This window comes from Amphiura filiformis, chromosome 3 (assembly GCF_039555335.1).
Source record: "Amphiura filiformis chromosome 3, Afil_fr2py, whole genome shotgun sequence".
NCBI classification, from domain to species: Eukaryota; Metazoa; Echinodermata; class Ophiuroidea; order Amphilepidida; family Amphiuridae; genus Amphiura; species Amphiura filiformis.
In genome coordinates this window covers 22,041,474-22,063,909 of record NC_092630.1, presented here as the reverse complement: position 1 = coordinate 22,063,909, position 22,436 = coordinate 22,041,474, and the positions used below count along the sequence as shown (strand labels likewise).

The 22,436-nt window shown below is 36.8% G+C and overlaps 1 protein-coding gene across 1 annotated transcript; it reads right to left on the bottom strand.

Moving 5' to 3' along the window:
- Positions 1-4,074: 4,074 nt before the first annotated feature.
- LOC140148214 (protein CFAP276-like) lies at positions 4,075-9,532 on the bottom strand. Its single transcript, XM_072170079.1, has 4 exons — positions 9,371-9,532; positions 8,484-8,600; positions 6,985-7,100; positions 4,075-5,891 (listed from the first exon to the last, which is right to left on the bottom strand). The coding sequence occupies exons 1-4, from the start codon at positions 9,452-9,454 to the stop codon at positions 5,699-5,701; spliced, it is 510 nt and encodes a 169-aa protein (XP_072026180.1). The 5' UTR covers positions 9,455-9,532; the 3' UTR covers positions 4,075-5,698.
- Positions 9,533-22,436: the final 12,904 nt, after the last annotated feature.

The window sequence follows — 22,436 nt, the reverse complement described above, 5'->3', positions numbered from 1 at the left end:
AGCATCCCCTGGCAAAATATTGGGGGGATAAATCCCCCCATCCCCCGGGATCTACGCCTATGCATAAAACTAGCAATAAGTATAGTTAATAATCATTTGTACTTTAGTATTTTTTTGATATTTCTAGCACCCAAAATCTCAGGAACCTGTCGTCGTTGGGCAGGAAAAACCCATGTACTTGTGGCCCTTGAACATGCTTAAATTTAAAACAAGATTGTCACAAGCTTATTGGAGGTTTTGCTTTAAACATGTTCAGGGGCCAATGACATCCAGCCCAGCGCCGCTATGCATTAAAACACCTTGAATTCACCTTCAGTATGAAAAATGTATTATGTTATTTCTTTATGTATTTTTGATTTTTTTTTTTTACGCGTATATGGCACAATTGTATTTTGTTTAGTTTTATATTGTATGTACATTTCATAAATTATAGTTTTAGTTGTGAATATAATAATGTATTTATTGTTTATATTTGCCATTGAGTATTTCAGAAATTATTTGTACAATTTGGATATTCTATGTATTGCTATTGGGATTTTTAACCCCCAAAAGACTGGGAACTCCTGCTCCTCTTTTCTATGGCAAATTATCACCATCAACATGTGACATATTGTTTAATGTAGATTTAAAGAACCATATTACACTGCAAGAGCCTGTGCTAGAGAAAAAGTAGTAAAATGTCCATTTTATATTTTGATGCAGCCAGCATCTGTGTGCCTTATACTGAAAATATAGTCTTGAGTCTTGAACCATAGAGTATGAAACAATTTTGTATCATAATTAACTGCTTTATTTTTATGTGATGAAACTGATTCCAAACTAGTCCAGATGTACAAAATAATAACAGATTTATTGATGAAAATGTGTCAATTTGATATCTACAAATTTAAGAGTATGCACTGTTGTAATTAATCTGTACATGAACAGCACTTGGATATAAGCCTGCTAAAAAATGGGCATTTATGTTTCAGAAAAGATATACTATATTTCAAATTGGAAAGCATGTATGCCATGAACAGTGCTTGCACGCTTGTGTGTAAAGGTGATTGTGATTAAGTGGTATTGGAGTCAGGGACCGATTTAAGCGGTGGCCCGGGGCCAGTGGATTTTGAGTCGGGCCAATAAACTTCCAACAGAGCTGGCCCGGTGGGCCACTAGATTTTTGAGCCTGATATAACACATTTGAGACAAAAATATATAATCAGTGAAGGCCATATTTACACAGTTTCTGCTCCATCTGTCATCTGTAATTTATATCTTTATTAAATGGTTTTTCGTATATTTATATTCTTATTCTTGTGTTGCTAGCAAGTTGGAAATATACGGCTGCTTTTACGTTGATAGTAGGCCTACATAGTACATACTACTTCCAATCTCTTGCGTGCTCTATCTTATGATGATAGCGATACCGCAAAAAACACATATTTGAACTTTTGGAACTAAAAAAGGCAGGATTACTGACTGAATTTGTGTTAGCGACTACACTCTCTACATCGAGTACATTCAGTACAAAACAAATTAAAATGTTAAGGTTTGCTTGACTTTCAAGGGCTCGGATAGCAAAAGTTTCCACATATTTTTTTGTGGGAGAGCACATCAGACATATCGAATTGCATTTTGAAAACGAGGATGTCCTTCTGATATTATAAAATTTAGATTTTTTTGAAATTCGCGATATACTAGTACACATTTCATGACAAATGATTAAAAATTCATATAGATTTTTCCCAAAAACACCAAAAAAAGGTCTTTTTTTTTTTGCAGTAGAACATATTGAAAAAGCTGGGCCAGTAAACTTATTGCAGGGCCACTAGATTTGCCATTTCACTGGCCCGGAGGGCCAGTAGAAAACTGAAACCTAAGTCTGTCCCTGATTGGAGTAGAGAAATTTGTTGAATATCAACCACCCCTGATAGTGATTGCCAGCCTGCGATAAACACAAGTTATAATCCCTGTCTATCTTGGGTAATTGAATACATCTGTGCCATGCCTACAATCTTGGAAAAAAGTACTTGAAACACTTGGTACACGTTGTCATAATTCCATGCAGAATTTGCAATGAGCATGGGAATGACGTGCATTTTGTTTTTGAACAAACATGACATCTACAGCAATGATTTACCCTTCCCCTCTCCCCATCAATCAATGTTGGAACACTTTGGCAAACTGCTGAAGACATTGGCATTTCCCAACATTGCACAGGGGAGAGGGGGTGTCAGTTTTCAATTCTTGACTCAAAAGTGTTCCAAGACTTATTTCCATGATTGTAGCTGCAATTTTTGAATGGTTTGGTACCAGATATAGTAGGACAGACTGTTATCATAGTGTAGAATTTTAGAAGTTCAACAGTAGTTCTGAAATATCATCAAATTAATTTGTTTTTTAATTGATTCCATTGTGTTTCATTGCCACATACAGAATTTTACTGATGATTACATTCCCAGGGAATATTTGCCAATATATGTAACTTGGTGAAATGATGGATACCATGTGTTTCAACAATTTATACAAAATGTGTCCAGCAACCATAAATTCTTTATGTATAATAAAATGAGTATTGAATCTGTTCATCTGGACTTACTATTTTTCGCGTCTCATCCAAGATGCATCATCAGGCTGACTGATATCAGATGATGAACTATTGACCTGTAACACACTTGATCAAAAATACTCCAAAACAGAAATGTTTTGTAGACTACTAACCAGAGCAATTTTACCTTACCAATGTTGATTAGTATGAAGTATCTTAATCAACATCGGAAATGGTCAGATTGTCTGGTGTACGTAGTCTACTCCAAAACAGAAATGTTTTGTAGACTACTAACCAGAGCGATTTTACCTTACCAATGTTGATTAGTATGAAGTATCTTAATCAACATCGGAAATGGTCAGATCGTCCAGTGTACGTAGTCTACTCCAAAACAGAAATGTTTTGTAGACTACTAACCGGAGCGATCTGACCTTTCCGATGTTGATTAAGATACTTCTTACTAATCAACATCAGAAAGGCAAGATCGTCCGGTGTACATAGTCTAGTAAGTCCAGATGAACAGGTTCAATACTCATTTAATTATGTTTATCTACTAGTTAATTTACTAACCTCTGAATTGTAGATCAGCAATGTATTTGAAATGTACACACAGTTGTATTTACATTTATACAGTGGAAAAGCAATAATTATTACTTTGTAAAATAAAAAGCCTTAATTTATTTACCAAAGAATAAAACTTGGTGTCAGTTTCCTTTTTGTGTGGGGGAAAATCTAACAAATTCAAAATGTTATTACCCAACATGTAAAAAAAAGAAAATTTGGAAACTTGTTTTGCATAGAAATCAATTCTGGGATGGGGTGTTCAGGAGAGAAGCTGATTCTCTCCTCTCATGTACATGAACCTATGCAGTCTGAATATTTGCTTCAAATCCCCTTCAACAAAGCCAACATTTTTGCTATATATGGGGTATATCAAAATAAAGTATACAGTTTGAAAAATGCCACTGGTTTTAAAAAGTATGAGGTATTTGGTCAAAATGATTTAGTTGATAGCTAAATCAACACATAATTGCACAAGTTGACATCCCCATGCAGGATGTCTATCATTAGACATGTGAATGCCATGTTGAGGAGAGCTGATATCTGCATACAGAGGAATGGTGACCATGTGGTCAAACGTGATTTTCATGTTGTTTTGATTTTAATTGACTTCGCACAACTGCCAGAGTCATTTTACAGCTATGGAATGACAAAATGTTGATTCAGCTGTCAACCCTATTATAGCATTTTGACCAAATACAATACCTCATACTTTTTAATCTCGAGGCATTTTTCAAACTGTATACTTATTTTGATACACCCTGTAAATCTAAGTGTGCAAGATTGTGGCCAAACCTCTGATTAGAATTACTTGAATCTTCATAAATGTCTAGTTTTCCAAACATACAAGCTGGACAGGAGAGTAAAACTGGACATGGGACAATTAATACTTTAACAGTAATGAAATCATAATGGATGCTTATAAAGCTCACTAATGTACAAACTCCAGAAAAAAAACACATCGGTACACGATAGACACTTCATTCATTATTGCTTTCTTTTTATTGATTATTTACAAAACAAATTTACTTTTAAAATCATGATTACAAAGATATAGCTTAAAATAATTGTGATGATTTACACGATGGAGAATAACTTCATTAGAGTTCAGGTGACCCATTGCAGCAAAAATTATGAGATATTGGGGATGAAAATTTGCACAATAACAAAGAAAAAAATAAGAAAATTCACTTGTTTTTTCTTCATATCTTCACAATGGAAGCCACAATGGTATCATTTTAAAGCTTATTTTATTGTCTGCCAAATTAACATTACCTCTCCCGTTCTAAAGTATCACCCAAGGTATCCTTTGCTGAAACGGGTCACATAAAATACAGTGGTGAAGGATTTCTTTTGACACAATTCCTGAATGAATAAAATATTGTACAATGGTTTGCTCAAATGGATGGACATGTACTACGTACAGAACACTGCCCATTGCATGTAACTAACTATACATAATGCATTAAATAAAGTATGCATACATGATTTCATTGGATATTTCACAATAATATTATATGAAAGTTATTATACTTTCTCTGGGTTGATAGGTATGAACAAATTGTAATCTTTCCCCAGAGCAGCCAGCGCATATAAACATTGACAAAAAAGAGTACATCTGGCCGGATATGAATAATGATATTATTTTTAAATTGCTTTTATACATGTATGTACATAAAAATCAGACAGTCACAAAATATGTAATTCAATAAAATACTGTAAATATTATTCTACCGCTGAGAAAAATCGGTGGGATATGCTTCAGTGTTAATATACATCACCTTTTTTGAAAACATTTGATTTCACAAATTTGACTCGATACATAATTTCACTAAATCCGACTGTTTAACCATGCTGTACCAATTTGCATAATAAGCAATAACTGTGCATAGATAAACTTAATATTGTCATGATAGTGCCGCTTATCCTTCAAACATGATTGGTTTAATTCATTTTGCTTCTAACAACTTGAATTCTTTTTAATCAGAATACTGGGTACAATACGTTTAGATTATGTAGCAAAAACTAAGAAATGGAAATTTACTAAGTTTAAGAGTACTAGTATCTTGTAACAAACACACAACACAGGTAATGGATTTGAATTTAAAATATGGTTATGAAATCATGGTTAACCCCTGGACACTACTGGTCATCTAACAGCATTTTCTGATTGGTTGATAAACTTGAAATGCTCATAAAAATAACTTGAAATGTTCAATTGCCAATTATGACTAGGCTTTAAACTATTTATGGTAAAACTTGCATTTGCAGATGATCTAATTAATGCCCTCCTTGATTGGTTCAAAATTGGACACAATATTCATTTTGGCCAATCGGCAGGTAGTTCTCATGGGGTTATGGTTAATGACTTGGATGGATGCATAATAGGATGACGATATTTAAGTTACACAAGGCAAATATGACTATAGACAAACCACACACCATTATAATATATTTGAAATTACATTTCACAAAGTATTTTAATCACTTATGTAAATGTAAAACCAGTTCCAGTAAGCAATCAAAATCAAGTCTCTAAAATTCACAACAACAAAAAAGGTGTTACATCACATATCTATATAGTTGAATACAATGAAGGGAAGATAATTATGTGTAGAATCCCCCATCATGTTTCCTTGAATAGCCTTGATTTGTAGCAGCACTGTGATGACTTTCTATTGCCCCTTTCACACTATGTAGACTATCTTTCTTGGGGTCATGGATTTCTATCTTCCTAAGAGGTGGTGACATGGGGTCAAATGGACGTTCCACTTCCTTCGTTCTGTTCTTCAGGATTCGACTGAAAGTAAACAAAATAATAAAGCATGCGTTGTAAAACAAGTTTTGATGCAACAAAAACAAGGTGATCTTTAACAGATATTGTGACTGAATGCAAGAGGAAAGACCCTATCATATAACCTAACCGGAATGGCATAACAATTGAAATGGCAGCCATGTTTTGGAGCAGGATTTGAGTATTTCTGAATGACAATTGAATGTCACAAAGTCCTCCATTAAACATCTTGGCACTTCATGATCACTACATTTTCCAGTTGGAACTTCAAATCAACTAGTTGAGAAGACCTGTTCTATCAGAATCATGATTGATCAGTAATTTAAATGTAGAAGCTCATTAAAATATCAGTACTCAACAAGAAATCATTAATAGTATCTGAATTAATATTCTTTCATTAGGTTTCACTGCCTGAACAGAATTGACCATGTCTCACCTCCTTTTTCAACCAAATCGACGGTAATAACTCTTATAGTGAGGGATTAATATTTAACCACAAATTGCCTCAGGCAAAACTCCCTTCCTGGGAACTAAATACCACACAAGGTCATTTTAATGCAACACATTGACCCATGTGTGTCATATAATGCCTCTAGCTATAATGACAGCCTGGTGATCTGGTCAATTCATTGACAGATACTAACCTCAGGAGGGAATTCAATTTTTGATCAATTTTCTTCAGGTAGTAAAACGTAATGTTAAAATAGACATGTATCACACATTGGATCAAATCTAGTGATTCACATGACATGACAGCCACAGTGATTACAATCAGGTTAGGCCACCCACAAGTTGTGCTCTTTTCTGTGTATGATAAGTCATTCTAAAATAATCACAGGGTGCCATCTGGAGTGACATCAAATTGGGAAAGTGCTCCCAATTGTTAACATTGATTTTATGTCACAAATTGAGAGTACAATGATTACTTTCAGGTTATGAACAATAGTATAGTAATTATTGTACTCTCACAATTGACAGTAAAATAAGTACTATCTTCCTAATTTTTAGTCATAAGGGTGATTGACAGCACTGTCAATTTGTCAATGATTGCCAGCACTGTCAATTGATGGATGGAGGCTAGACACTTGACTACACTTACCCATGGTTGGCTCCTACTGTTTCAGGTTGAACTAAAGTTTCTGATTTAGATTGAAGAAATGCTCCATGGTGGTCATAGTTGGCTTTCAAGATGAAATCTAAGCTGTCTCTTGCTGCCTGAAAGGAATCATGCGGAAAAACAGTTCAGTTTAGTAATGCTTTGTAAGGGGGATTATGAATATGTTGGTGATTAGAATCAATTTTTTATGACCCCCTGTATCGTGGGATTTGTGGGTCATTTTTTCATGACCCCTATCTCAGGTCGAAAATATTTATGCCCTCCTTCTGCCCATACAGACTCAAGACAAATTATTGAATGTTGGAATGCACAAAAACTTTGATTGTAAGTGAAAAGAAAGTGCACAAAGCGGGCGCTAATTATGATCGTAAGTGTAAAGAACGCGTACAGGGCACACAAAGAGTTTGCATTATATAACTAAATGGTGTGTAAACATTTGGATTGTAAATTGAAAGAATGCAAGCGTAACACACAGAAATTTTGAGTCACCAGCCCTTAACAACTACCGTACCCCAAAAGCTATTTTTAGTGTAAACAAATTATGATCTTTTACAATGTATAACATTAATCTACTTGATGTGACAATTGTCCATAATCAGCAGAAACTAGTAGGTACTAATTATTATACTGCTTCAAATTTTAAAATGAAAATGCAAATTTTAAGGTCAAAGACTTTTGAAGAAAAATTTTGTTCATAAGGACACCAGATAACATCCAAACATAGGTGATGATTAAAGTTGCAAGACTCCCATAGCCCATGAATGAGATATGCGGAACTTATGATACCGGTACCATAAAATGATGCAGGAAAACATCTTTGGAATCATTCAATCAAACTATAGGAACAATTGGGTGAATGTGGGTCTATAGCTTTTTCTTTATACAACTTCAGCAAATCACAATTAGGTACAGCCAAATAACATACAGGATGAACATACAAAACCAGAATTACATAGTACTGGTCATTTTACAAGGACAAAATAAAGACATACAAAAAAAAACCACATATTAAAATGTAGAATAGCTATGGGGTAAGAAATTAAATGCAGCAACATTAAAAGTTGTATTAATTGCGAGGTATGCCATTACTGTAGGTACATATACTCTGAAAATAATAACACTTTGGGGAGCAGGAATTAATAACGTTAACATTTTCACACATACCTTGTGCATCTTTAAACAGGTGTATAGAATTATACAAAGACAAAACAAATTGATCAAAGTAGTTAGTTTCAAGATGTGCTTCAATCTCTTTAGTCATCATTATGAGAGGAAATCCAGTCGGAAAATGTTTCACAATGTAAATATATGTGACCATTTTCTGGTGCATTTGCAAGAAAAACATTGTCACCAAACTAGTGCTACATTTTTATAAAGATAAATGATTTTAGATGTATCAGCATGCTCTTTCAAACATGGAACATTATACACAGTATAGGAATACGGTATTTCTAATATTGCTAGTTTTAATAAATGCTCACCTTAGGATCATGGTGGTAGATTTCTCTCCTTGAACTAGCTAATGTAGCAGTAGTATTTAACCTGTCCCATGGATCTTGCTTCTGAGCTATATGAGTTGGATCTCTGTTTGATACATCCTGAAAATAAAGAAAATAAATCAAAAAATGTGAACACATTTAAAATTTGCAGCAATCAATTGAACTGCATCAAGGTTTACTTTTGCCAAACACTTTGAAGTTAAGGTTTAATGTATTGGAAGGAGGGCAGGACTTCGAGAAATGAAGGAAATGATGGGATAAAAAACAAGGTTAAAACGGTTTTTTGAAAACAAGTGAAAACGGCTATTCTGCTTGGAAGTTTTTGTCTCAAAAACAATTTAAAAATTATCGGAAAAGCAAGAACACATACCTTCATAAAATCAGCATCACTTCCGTTTGAAAAAAGGATGATCAGATAAGTAAGTGGAAGGTGGCAAAGCCAAAGAATTTGTGAAATGAGGGAATTTTTAAAAGAAAAATACGGTACATCACTTTTCAAGAAATTTGCTATCTTGAATAATGCAGAATTACGTCATCCAGTAAAAAACTGTCAAATACGCTTGAATATGCTTGATATGCGAGCGCAATTCACCATCAAAACGAGCGTACATCATTCAAGTGCTCATGCTACGTGAAAACTGTTGCTGTGAACTTGGAGTTTGCATCACCAGTTTTGCATTCATCTCTTTTACATAAAAAAAATATATGGATTTTGGAACAAAATAAAGCTTGTTCAAAGAAATAAAAGATATTTTTGAATAGTGAGTGGGAAGTGAGTGAATTGGGGCACACCACATGGATTGGGCTATATCTAAATGGCTTTATTATTATAGCATTCATGTCCCGGAATTTAATATGTTTAAGCTTACCTGATAAGTTTGCGTTGCTCCAATAAAACTGTCGTCGTTTTGTAATCTTGGAAAAGGATAAGGATCTCTATTTGATAACTCCATATTTAGAAATGCGACTGGTTCTTCTCACTGCAATATCTAGACGTATTAATCGTCTGTGTCCTAAAAATGGTAGAGAAAGTACTGCGAAATCTTCTTCGTGTGTTGTTGTGTGCTTGTTGTTATCCCGGAAGTCTGTATATTTTGCCGGGACTTCACGCGTTCGTTTACAGTTGCTAGGGAACAGAGACGTGCAGCATTGCATTGTGGGTAATTGACAGCTCTCAATTAATCTCACTCCTACATTTCTTGGAGATTCGTGTACGCATAGGAGCAAACACTAAGGAGAAATTCGCCTTGAAGCGGAGGAAGGGGTAGGACCGTGGAAAATGCTAAGGGGACTAAGGGAAATTCGCCGAAGCGGAGGAAGGGTACTAAATGACTTTACTGGGGAAAATGCGAGCGAAAATTTGCAAAAATTATGATTAGGCCTAGGCCTACTCAGTATTCCAGAAAAATACAGAACTATTTTGGGGATTAAAAAATATTATTCTGTTTTGCCACAAGCGTGTGTTTTGCCAAATGAAACATAGGCCTATACTGCGCCAAGAAAGTATCCTTACACTTGGAAAAATATTCACAATTTCAAAACTGAACAATATCGGGGTAAATTTGTTTTTGTAATAGATGCACAATCTAAATCCTGCACATTATGACACCACATTGAATCCACTGTGACCTCAAGAAGTAAAGTTACAAGCAATTGACTAATAGACGAAGGTCCAGTTTTAAAAGTGACAAATTGGCTTATACAAGGCGCAAAAAGATTCCAACAAGCGCAACAAAGAGACTAGGCCTACACAGTTTCTTCAATGAAGCTTTACGGTATTTAAAGCAGTAGGCCTATTTATTTCAGTTTTTACTTCTCTGTACTTTTCATAACTTGCATTTTATTTGTCAGCTCTTTTGTTTCAGTTTTCTTTTGTTCCTTTTTAAAGGCACACACAAATTAGCCATTTACCACTCTCAAACCAGATGTCTAGTCCGTGGCGTTTTGAATAGGCCAGTGTGTCACTTTTAAAACTGGACCTTCGTCTAATAAAATCCTTGTAACTTTGCTTATTGAAGTCACATTGGATTCAATGGGGTGTCAAAATGTGCCGGATTAGATAGTGCATCTATTAAAAAAACAAATTTACCCCAACATGGTTCAGTTTTGAAATTGTGATTATTTTTCCAAGTATAAGGATACTTACTTGGCGCAGTATAGCTAAATCCTAATCCTTTAGTTAGCCCTAACTAGCAATAAAAGTCAATTTTTGATATTTACCCAATTTTTGGAAATAGGCCTACATGTAAGGGTCCGGGGTAAGGGTAAAATACATCAGTGCGTTTGTAGGGTGTTTTTCGTATGCTGTGACAATTAAGCCCAAAATCTTGTGGGCCCCTTATTAAATTTCAGTTTATGCATTCTCATTTTTGGAAAAGACATATTCCATTCTTATAACCAACCATTTATAAAAGTAACACAAAAAAGTCCAAACAGGTCAAAAGTTTCAAAATCAGCTTCCCCATGCATGTGGGATGCTGGCCGCCCTGATCATGCTAATAGGCCTATGTAAGATTTTTTAGCACTTAAGTTGTATCCCCTCCTTAAAAGTGCCCCCTCCTCCCTTTGCCCACCCTATGAAAAAGTGCTGGCTACGCCACTGGAGAAATCGGAGCATGTTTAATTTTTTATCGGCCCGGTAACTTAAATTAACTTTTTCAGAGGGTGGGCAAAGGTGTGGGGGGCGCTTTTAAGGGGGAGTACCGGTACAAAAAAGTGCTAAAATCTTATATAGGCCTATCAGCATGATCAGGGCGGCCAGTATCCCACAGGGGGGGGGCTGATTTTTTTTGGGGGGAGGGCTGATTTTGAAAAACTGGCCCTTTTTTTTTTTTTCAAAATTTTGACCTTTTTGCATACTGGGGCAAAGTTTGAAAAAGTGGATTTGGTCACGAAACAATAGGATTCTTCTTCTAATAAAATGGATTTTTTAATATTTAATATCAATGAACAAAATCATCGCTTCTTCAAATTGGTTCCGTGCCATGAAAAATGGCAACAAATGTGTTGTTATGGAAAAGGGCTTTTTAGTCATAATATCCTGGCTTGAGCATTTTCTTTGAACCTGGTGCAGTGGTCCCACCATTTCCATATAGGGTATAATCTTCTTCCACGGTAAACCAAACAGCTTCCGTGGTAAACCTTATAGCGCCATCACTTGATGAAAGTACGTTATTAGGAAAAGCTATCTGGGCTAGAACTATTGCGACTGTAGGGGTGAGCTTGCCTACAGGTAAAAAAATACTCGTGGCGGTTATATTACACGTCTAGTTTTAGCATGGAAGTAATATTACTTCCATGGTTTTAGCAACGGGGGTGGTAGACCCTCCCTCGGGTCCGTGGAGAACGACTGGTAATGTAGATTACATAGCATTAAAAATCAACCCAATACACGGACCCTCCCAGTCTGTAGGCAATTTGACTTCCAGCTCCCACAAACTGCTGGAAGTTCACTTTTACGGATTTGGAGTCACGCAATCTTTCTATATACCACGTCCATGTTTTCACTACATTAACGTTTGTGTAAGCGACTAAACAACGATATTGTATCCGACCAATCAACGCAGCTTGGCAGCGCGGGGATATTTGAAAAGGCTTCCTAGCTAAATAATGTGCAAACATTTGCAAACCGCACGCGATAATGTACGCAATATGGACAATAGGCCTAAGTCCGAGTCGAGTGGTTGCCTTTTATTATTGCGCGTACCATGGGTCTATCAGACGCGTGCCACTTGAGCTCAATACCTCTCAGTTGTTGACAAGTGTCCCATCCGATCTTGCGTCACATCCCGCGGCATAGCTTTGTGCTACCATATTTGAATTGAAACTGGGGCGGGGCTTTCGTAATTGACATCGGAATCACCGTGCTTCGTTGAACGAATATTTGGAAGTGAGATCTCTAACAGATTGGACCAGTCTCGGAATCAGCGCTCAATGGACTTTCGCGTTCACTTATAATACGAGTATATTTCTATATTGCTGCATGGTTGACTGTGGTGGGTGTAATTAGTGGCGTCGATTTGTGGATGAAGAGGAATGGGTTTTTGGCATTGAAGAAAATAAGGGGGGAGTTGGCATTTTTTTCATAGGGCATTACGTAATTATTTATTGTTACATTATCCAGAGATGGAACCGAACCGAGACTGGGGGCCAGTCTACGGGGGTGGAAAGGAGGGTAGGCCTACTACGGGGATGTGCGACAGATTCGGGGTGCATTTTGGTTTATTGATGGCCCTCAATTTCATGAAAATTTGGTTTAAGAAAGATTGTAGGGGGCCTATTTATTTATTTTTTTAAATTAATTTGTTTCCCAAATTTTCATCGGAAAGTCTGCCATTTTTTTATTGTTACCATGGCGTGCGATAATAAATAGGCCTATTAATATAATTTTTAAATGCTATTTTATTATTTTGTTATTAATTGAAAATCTAAAATAGGCCTAGTAGTATAAAATCGTATATGATATCTTAAATTAAAGTTTAAAACGTTCTTCCAATATTAATAACTATTATTAAATCATTCCTAACATCTCGGACAACACGCCCCCCTCCCCCAATACACACACCCACACCCCTACACCAACAACCATAGGCCTATACTTGTTTGTCTGGGCCAACAACCACATGCCAAGTCGTTGGCGAAAGTCACATCGTGCACGCGCGCGTGCACCATCCAGCATTGTCCCGCTGAAATACACTACCCTATTACGAGCAATGGAATAGCCCGTCAATCATGCACAGTGGTTGCTCCTGGAAGGAAGATTATACCCGATGTGACGCGGTTGCTCATGAAGACAAGAAGGATTATACCCCTTTTCACCATTTCAGGATCCAAGCGTGTCTTCGCACTGAACGAAACTGTGGAACAAACAAACTTCAAACTGCGATGTTCCGTCAACAGAACACTTATATTGCACTATATGTTACATAAATTAAGATAAATGTTAACTATCGGTATACCGATGTTGAATATCGATATACCGATGCTGTATATCGGTATACCGGTGTTGTATATCGGTATACCGATGTTGTATATCGGTATATCGATACATTGGACTAAATTTATATTTGAACGGGGATCATTCATGTTATGCCATCTACTGAAGATAGCATTTGAACATCAAGAGATATTTGAACGTGGATCAATATTCATGCTATCTACTGAAGATAGCATTGACCGTTCTATTGAACGCGGATCAATCAATCCCTGCTATCTACTGCAGATAGCATTTAACCATTCTACTGTACGGGGATCAAGCCATGCTATCTACTGAAGATAGCATTGACCGTTCTATTGAACGCGAATCAATCAATTCCTGCTATCTACTGCAGATAGCATTTAACCATTCTACTGTAGGCCTATTCATGCTATCTACAGAAGATAGCATTGACCGTTCTATTGAACGTGGATCAATCAGTCCCTGCTATCTACTGCAGATAGCATTTAACCATTCTACTGTACGGGGATCAAGCAATTCGTGCTATCTACTGAAGATAGCATTGACCGTTCTATTGAACGCGGATCAATCAATCCCTGCTATCTACTGCAGATAGCATTGGACAATTTTATATTTGAATAGAGATAAATCAATTCATGCTATCAAAGAGTTTTTAACCATTCTATTGAACGGGGGTCAATCAATTCATGCTATCTACTGAAGATAGCATTCACCATTCTATTGAACGTGATATCTACTGAAGATAGCATATGTCAATGGGTATATCATTTGACCATTCTATGGAACGTGGACCAATCAATTTATGATTTTTATATTTGAACGGGGATCATTCAATTCATGATATCTACTGAAGAAGATAGCATTTGACCATTTTATATTTGAACGTGGATCAAGAAATTCATGCTATCTACTGAAGATAGCATTTAACCATTCTATATTTGAAGGGGGGTCATTCAATTCCTGCTATCTACTAAAGATAGCATTAACAGTTCTATTGAACGTGGATCATTCAGTTCCTGCTATCTACTGAAGATAGCATTTAATCATTCTATTGTACGGGGATCAAGCAATTCGTGCTATCTGCTGAAGATAGCATATGTGAATGGGTATAATAGCATTTGACCATTCTATTGATCATGGACCAGTCAATTATGATTATAAGTCCATTCTTTACGGTCATTTTAACGGAAAAAAATTTGATACCACTTAACTCCGGCGCTATGTTGTCGAAGTCCTATATAGTTTGGTTTATTCTGTTGGTTCTTGACGTATTTTACTGAAGAAACAATCTGGAGACCACCAAAGACATACTTTTTGACTGACTTTAATATATTAATTTCTTAAATCTGTGATGTGTTTATTTATTGAAATACGAAATTGAGCTGCGATTTTATATGTTTCCCACGAATTGACCAGATAATTTAACGACAAAAAACAGAGTTCGGTGATTTATACCCCGGCTTGCTCTATAACTCAGCTCAGTCAGTCTACATTAGCGCTATGTGCGCTATACTCCCGACTTCAGTGTCATATGTATGTTTCTAATCCTTCAAATAACTATCAAGTTCTTCTGAATATTTGCAATCAAACTGCTGCTGACGAAGATTTGCCAATCAGCATACGGGTTTTTTCCCAAGTTCCATAATGTCTTGCTTTGCTGATTGTGATGCACACAGTGGTGATGACTTGGAACGGAAACTTTGTGAACAGAACCTCAACATCCTCCAAAACGTGTTCTTTCGTTTCAGCTTCACCTGAATGAATTGATAAAAAAAGAAAGAATTGGGCAATAGTTAGACATAATGAATGAAATAAACAAGCGTCGGCGCATCGCAAAATAAGTCTTACAAGAGTACACATCACTGATCATTATTTTGCTGCATATTCAAGTCATAAATAAGGGCCTATCCCATGGCTATTTGAGTTTAAATTATCTCCTTTGTGTCAATTTTGAGATTTTGAGGCCTTGTAGAGATATAATTTGCTCAATAATATAATAATGCGAATTCGGGTCTTGCGATTATAAAACATTGACTCCAAGGCAGCTGAAAGGAGTATCCCAGCAAGCATTGCAGTATAACTGCATGCTCCATAGCAAATGTATACAAAATATAAACAAGACCCTCTTAGATATTAAGAGCTATGGATAGTTTCACAATACTTTAGGGGTCATATTTTTGCAAACAAGTCTTAACCTCCCTTGATTTAAGCCGGTTATTGAAAGTTGAAGTGAGGGATTTTGTGTACATTTTCTATGGCACATATAGGCCCTACAGTTCTATTAATGGTACCGCAAAGCATAATGGGGTACTCCCTTCAGCTGCTGTGCATTGACTCCATTCGGTATAGCTTATATCTCAGAGTTTTAGTCTACATCATACATTTTTTCATCTTTTATTTATTACATTTAATTATACCTTGGTCTTAATCTTAATCAGGCATGAAAAACAACGTGATAACTAGTACGATTATAATCACACTGTGTAAAATTTTACAAAATAGGATGATATCATTATATACCGGGTATAGGCTTAAACGCACCTCATATTCTGTCCAACATGCCACATGAGCTTCAACAACTCTGTTGAATTCTTCGGCTTCTGCTAGTTTCTTTTCGATTTTGTTGATCAAGCCATAGATTGCCACATTTCTTTGAATGAGATGGTTGCGGATGAACTCATCTTCAACTCGACTTATGAGATGTTCATTTAAGTCGGCTAGCAGCTTAAGACCTTCATGGTTCTTCTTGTTTGTGGTGGCAATGTCGGCCGTGGCGCATGGTGCGTGATTGTTGTTAGTGGAATTCCACCTGAAAATTAAAAAAAAATTCATAAATAAATAAAGTCTTTAAATTCATTTATTGTAACATAGTCACCAGTCTTCCACATGTCTATATTATTGTATCTGTGCTTAACTTGGGTATATTTGAGAAGCTAGCTATCAGTCTTAGCACGCATAGATAACGCTTCACAAATCACAGTCCACAAAGGTATGGCTACTTACTTCTAAACTCGGCACATTTGCGTTTTTAATGTTGAAACTAATAATAATTTTATACTTACGGTGCCATGGCCTGCTGCTTTACACATTTATTCATCAAATTGTTTGCAAACGCAACTTTCAATAGTGATGACTTCATCTTGATAATTTAAAATTTTGCTCTAGTTTATTTGCGGTACTGCAAGAACTGAATTTATGAAACTTGAGTAAGTGTGCTTGACTTGCATGGTTTGGTATTGGTTTGGTGTTGTTAGCATAGGTTGTTAGTAACCAATGCGCACGATGCGCGCATTAAACACGCAACAATACCGCGCGAGACCTAAGCCAAACAATTGAAACACACTCTACGCATGCGCAGCACAGGTCCACGCTGGATCCGCGCGAGGGACCTGTACTTCGCAATGCGTAGAGCGTGTTTCAATTGTTTCGCTTAGGTCACGCGCGTTATTGTTGCGTATTTACTGCGCGCATCGTGCGCATTGGTTACTAACAACATTAACACCAAACCAGCACCAAACCAAATCAAGCTACACTTCATAAAGTTTCATAAATTCAGTTCGTGCAGCAAACTAAAGCAAAATTTAAGATTATTAAGATGCAGTCATCACTGTTGAAAGTTGCGTTTGCAAATAATTTGATGAATGCATGTGTAAAGCAGCAGGCCATGGCACCGTAAGTATAGAATTATATTGGTTTCAACATTAAAAATGCAAAAGCGTCGAGTTTAGCAGTATTATAGCCTACCTATAACATCTCTTTGAACTGTAAAGCATTATCTAAATTTATCTAAATAATTATCATCAATAGGCATAGCATCTCAAGCATGTCAAGATAGATGTGGAAGACCGGTGAGGACGGTTTGCCATTTTAAGTATTTTTAGTTACAATAAATTGAAGGTTTTATGTAATTATGTTTGAATTTTGTATTTGCAAATTTCAGGTGTAATTCCACGAACAACAACCATGCACCATGCGCCACGGCCGACATTGCCACCACAAACAAGAAAAACCATGAAGGTCTTAAGCTGCTAGCCGACTTAAATGAACATCTCATAAGTCGGGTTGAAGATGAGTTCGTCCGCAACCATCTCATTCAAAGAAATGTGGCAATCTATGGCTTGATCAACAAAATCGAAAAGAAACTAGCAGAAGCCGAAGAATTCAACAGAGTTGTTGAAGCTCATGTGGCATGTTGGACAGAATATGAGGTGCGTTTATCCTTATAGGCCTCTATTATAATTATAGGATACACAATTTGTAAAAAAAATCATGCGTTTATATCGTACTTGTGTCAGTCAACAACGTACTTTTTCATACCAGATTTAAAGAAAAATTAAAGACCAAAATAGTTTATAAACAGATAAGATGAAAAGAAAATTTATGATGAAGACTCAAACTCTAAGATACATATTTTAATAGAATATTAATTTTCTCAATTCTTGTAAGACTTATTTTGCGATGCGCCGACACTTGTCAATTTCATTTGCATTATGTCTAACTATTGCTCACTTCTTATTTATATTATCGTTTCATTCAGGTAAAGCAGAAACGAAAGAACACGTTTCGGAGGATGTTGAGGTTCTGTTCACAAAGTTTCCGTTCCAAGTCATCACCACTGTGTGCATCGCAATCAGCAAAGCAAGAAATTATGGAACTTTGGAAAAACCCGTATGCTGATTGGCAAATCTTCGTTAGTACCAGTTTACTTGCCAATATTCAGAAGAACCTGATGGTTATTTGAAGGATTACAAATATGCATATGACAGAAGGACTGAAGTCAAGAGTGTAGCGCACATAGCGCTAATGTAGACTGACTGAGCTGAGCTTGAGCAAGCCAGGGTAGGCCTACAAATCACCGAACTCTTTTAAATTATCTGGTCAATTCAAGGGAAACATAAAATCGCAGCTCAATTTCGTATTTCAATAAATAAACACATCACAGATTTAAGAAATTAATATATTAAAGTCAGTCAAAAAGTATCTCTTTGGTGGTCTCCAGATTGTTTCTTTAGTAAAATACATGTTTAGTCAAGAACCAACAGAATAACCCAAACTATATAAACTGAGCTCAAAAAGAAACTTATAATTTTTCACAAGGTCATATCTTGAAATCCTGTCCATCAAATTGAACCAAAATTACACACAGATTTACTTCAATACTCTACTCTTAACACATGTCAGTAACCAAGCAGTTATCCAACTGACACAACAGCAAAATGCACTGACATTGGACAGCTTCCTGGACCACATTCACAGCCCAGCCCTGTTTCATGAAAAAAGTGTATGAAAAGCAGAAAGCAGCACCGTTTTATCATCTGTGCAAGGATCTTGTGTGCATTCTCACAGATTTTTTGTCCTGGGTGCCAAATGTTGGTGTGAAAGTGAAAGAAGTCCAGGAAGCTGTCCCATGACAGTGCATTTTGCTGTTGTGTCAGTTGGACAACTGCTTGGTTACTGACATTTGTTTTGAATAGAGTATTAAAGTAATCCTGCGTGTAATTTTGGTTCATTTTGATTGACAGTATTTTAAGATATGAGCTTGTGATTCACGCGTTGTAAAAAATTATAAGTTTCTTTTTGAGCTCAGTTTATATAGGACTTCGACAACATCGTGCCGGAGTTAAAAGGGGGTCTCCGGCAATCATAACATTATGCCTTAGGCCTATATGTTAACAAAAATTATCGAGCATGAATCACGTGGTTTTATTTAAAACAATCTCATATTGACCATAAACACGAATAAAAACAGTCGGATCTCAAGACGCGATGTTTAAAATTCCCGCGCCGAGATTGTCTAAGTGCAATGACGTAATGGTTATTTGTGCTCCATTGTTGTCAGCCTTCATTGTATTACTGAGACGTCATTGCACTCGACAACTTCGGCGCCCGGGAATTTTGAATATCGCGTGCTGAGAGCCGACTGTTTTTATTCATTTTTATGGTCAATATGAGTTTGTTTTTAATAAACCCATGTGAATTATGCTTGATAATTATGTTTCTAACATATAAGGCATTATGTTATGATTGCCGGAGACCCCCTTTAAGTGGTATCAACATTTCTAGTTAAAATTATCCTAAAGAATGGACTTATAATCATAAACATGAAAGCTGTTGGTAACTTATGCTCGTGATTTAGCTCAAGGGAGGGAAATGGAGATAGGAGAGGGTCGGCAATCCCCTCTATACCACTGCACCCGCACCCCTTGAGAAAAAGGCAAATATACAGCATTGCAATCACCAATAGATAGCATGAATAGATCAATATCAATATAGCATTTTCAAGGTGCTATCTCCTGTGGATGTTATCTTCATTAGATAGCATTTATAAATAGATTGATCCCCGTTATTGTAATGGTCAAATGCTATTTCAGTAGACAGCATGAATTGAATGATCCCCGTTCAATTATAAAATTGTCAAATGCTATCTTCAGTAGATAGCATGAATTAAATGATCCCCGTTCAATTATAAAATTGTCAAATGCTATCTTCAGTAGATAGCACGAATTGAATGATCCCCGTTCAATTATAAAATTGTCAAATGCTATCTTCAGTAGATAGCATGAATTAAATGACCCCCGTTCAAATATAGAATGGTCAAATACTATCTACATGTACAGTAGATAGTATGAATTGATTTATCCCCGTTCAAATATGTAGGAATTGATTGGTCCACGTTCAAAAGAACGGTCAATGCTATCTATCGATATACAATACCGGTATTATGTATATCGGTATACCAATGTTGTATACAACATTATACAACATTATACTGATGTACAACACCATTATATTGATATACAACATCGGTATACCGATGTACAACATCATTATATTGATATACAACATCGGTATACCGATGTACAACATCATTATATTGATATACAACATCGGTATACCGATATACAACATCATTATATTGATATACAACATCGGTATACCGATGTACAACATCATTATATTGATATACAACATCGGTATACCGCGGTACCGATATACAACATCATTATATTGATATACAACATCGGTATACCGATGTACAACATCATTATATTGATATACAACATCGGTATACCGATGTACAACATCATTATATTGATATACAACATCGGTATACCGATATACAACATCATTATATTGATATACAACATCGGTATACCGATGTACAACATCATTATATTGATATACAACATCGGTATACCGATGTACAACATCATTATATTGATATACAACATCGGTATACCGATATACAACATCGGTATATACTGATACCGATATACAACATCGGTATACCGATAATGTTAACAATTATGCAAACATCAAAATCAACGCAATAATATAATATTACTAGATTTCGCGGTTCTCGGGTTGGGCGGTTCTCGTGATAGGCCTATCTCTAATTACGTATAACACCGTTACCCATAAATACTTGTCCTGACCTTTCAAACTACTACGATATACGCCTCTCACAACTTAATCAACTCTGTTTTGTACTTGTAGCTGTGGCGCTTTACTTCGGTACCCATAATCTGAAAACCCAGATCGTTCGCCTCTTTCAAGCCCTGTCCTGCTACCACATTGGAGGACCCAAAAATACCCCGAGATTCTAGTAGTATCTGGATGTAGGCCGTCAATTCAATAGGGTTATATAGGCCTTACCATAACTGATGATTTTTATGTTAATCATGTCTTGAAAATAGGCCTATATTGGTCCGATGAGATGCACCTGTCAAGTGCGCACTATGCGCACTATGCGCACCGATGCGCACTATGCGCACACCCCCGTTGATACTCCGCGATAGCACACCGCGAGCACGCGATTTCGCACCGCGCGTACGCGATAACGCACCGCGCGAACGCGATAGCGCGTACTCCACGCACACTCCCGTTGATACTCCGCGGTAAAAGTTAAAGAAGATACGTCCTCACAGTCAACGGATGAAAACACGAAAGCTGAGACAAAAGCTGAGATGCAACACAATCCTTCGGTAGAAGTAAAAGAAGATATGTCCTCACAATCAACGGATGAAAACACGAAAGGAACAATAATTATAGGGGATTCAATGATAAGAGGAATTAATGAACGTGGACTCAAAGATACAACAGTGAAATGCTTGCCTGGAGCAAATATCTCTGACGCTCATAGTGCACTTGGGAACATCAAAGTTGACAAATATGAAGCTGTTATTGTTCATATCGGCACTAATAACTGCTCCTCGCATCAGAAACTGCAGGAAGGGCTCAAAGGATACGGCAAGCTAGTCAAGGCCATCAAAACTCAAGCCCCAAGATCAGATATTCTCCTGTCTACAATTTGTAACAGAGAAGATTCAACCAAAAACAACAAGCGTGTGGATCTGCTGAATGAAGAAATACGCGATATCGCATATAAAGAAAAGTGTGATCTCATTGAGAACAATACTACGCTTGAAGATAAGGATACGTCCCTCCTTGAGATCAAAGGTCTGCATCCATCAAATTCTGGTATCAAGAAGCTTTTACATAACATAAACAGCAAACGCCAGATAACAATGAAACCAATCAGAATCGCTAAGCCAGTAGTACGCGAAAGATACCGGACTCCAGAACGTGAACACAGCTCTCGCTTCAACCACCGGGCTCCTCCAATACGCGAAAACTACCGGACTCCAGAACGTGAACACAGCTCTCGCTCCAACCACCGGGCTCCTCCAGTACGCGAAAACTACCGGACTCCAGAACGTGAACACAGCTCCCGCTCCAACCACCGGGCTCCTCCAGTACGCGAAAACTACCGGACTCCAGAAAGTGAACACAGCTCTCGCTCCAACCACCGGGCTCCTTCAGTACGCGAAAACTACTGGACTCCAGAACGTGAACATCACAACTCTCGCTCCAACCACCGGGCTCCTCCAGCACACAGCAATATGCACTTCAAGCACCGGACCCCAACGAGTGAAACTAACCCGCATTTCAACCGCCGGGCCCCAAGACGTGAACAC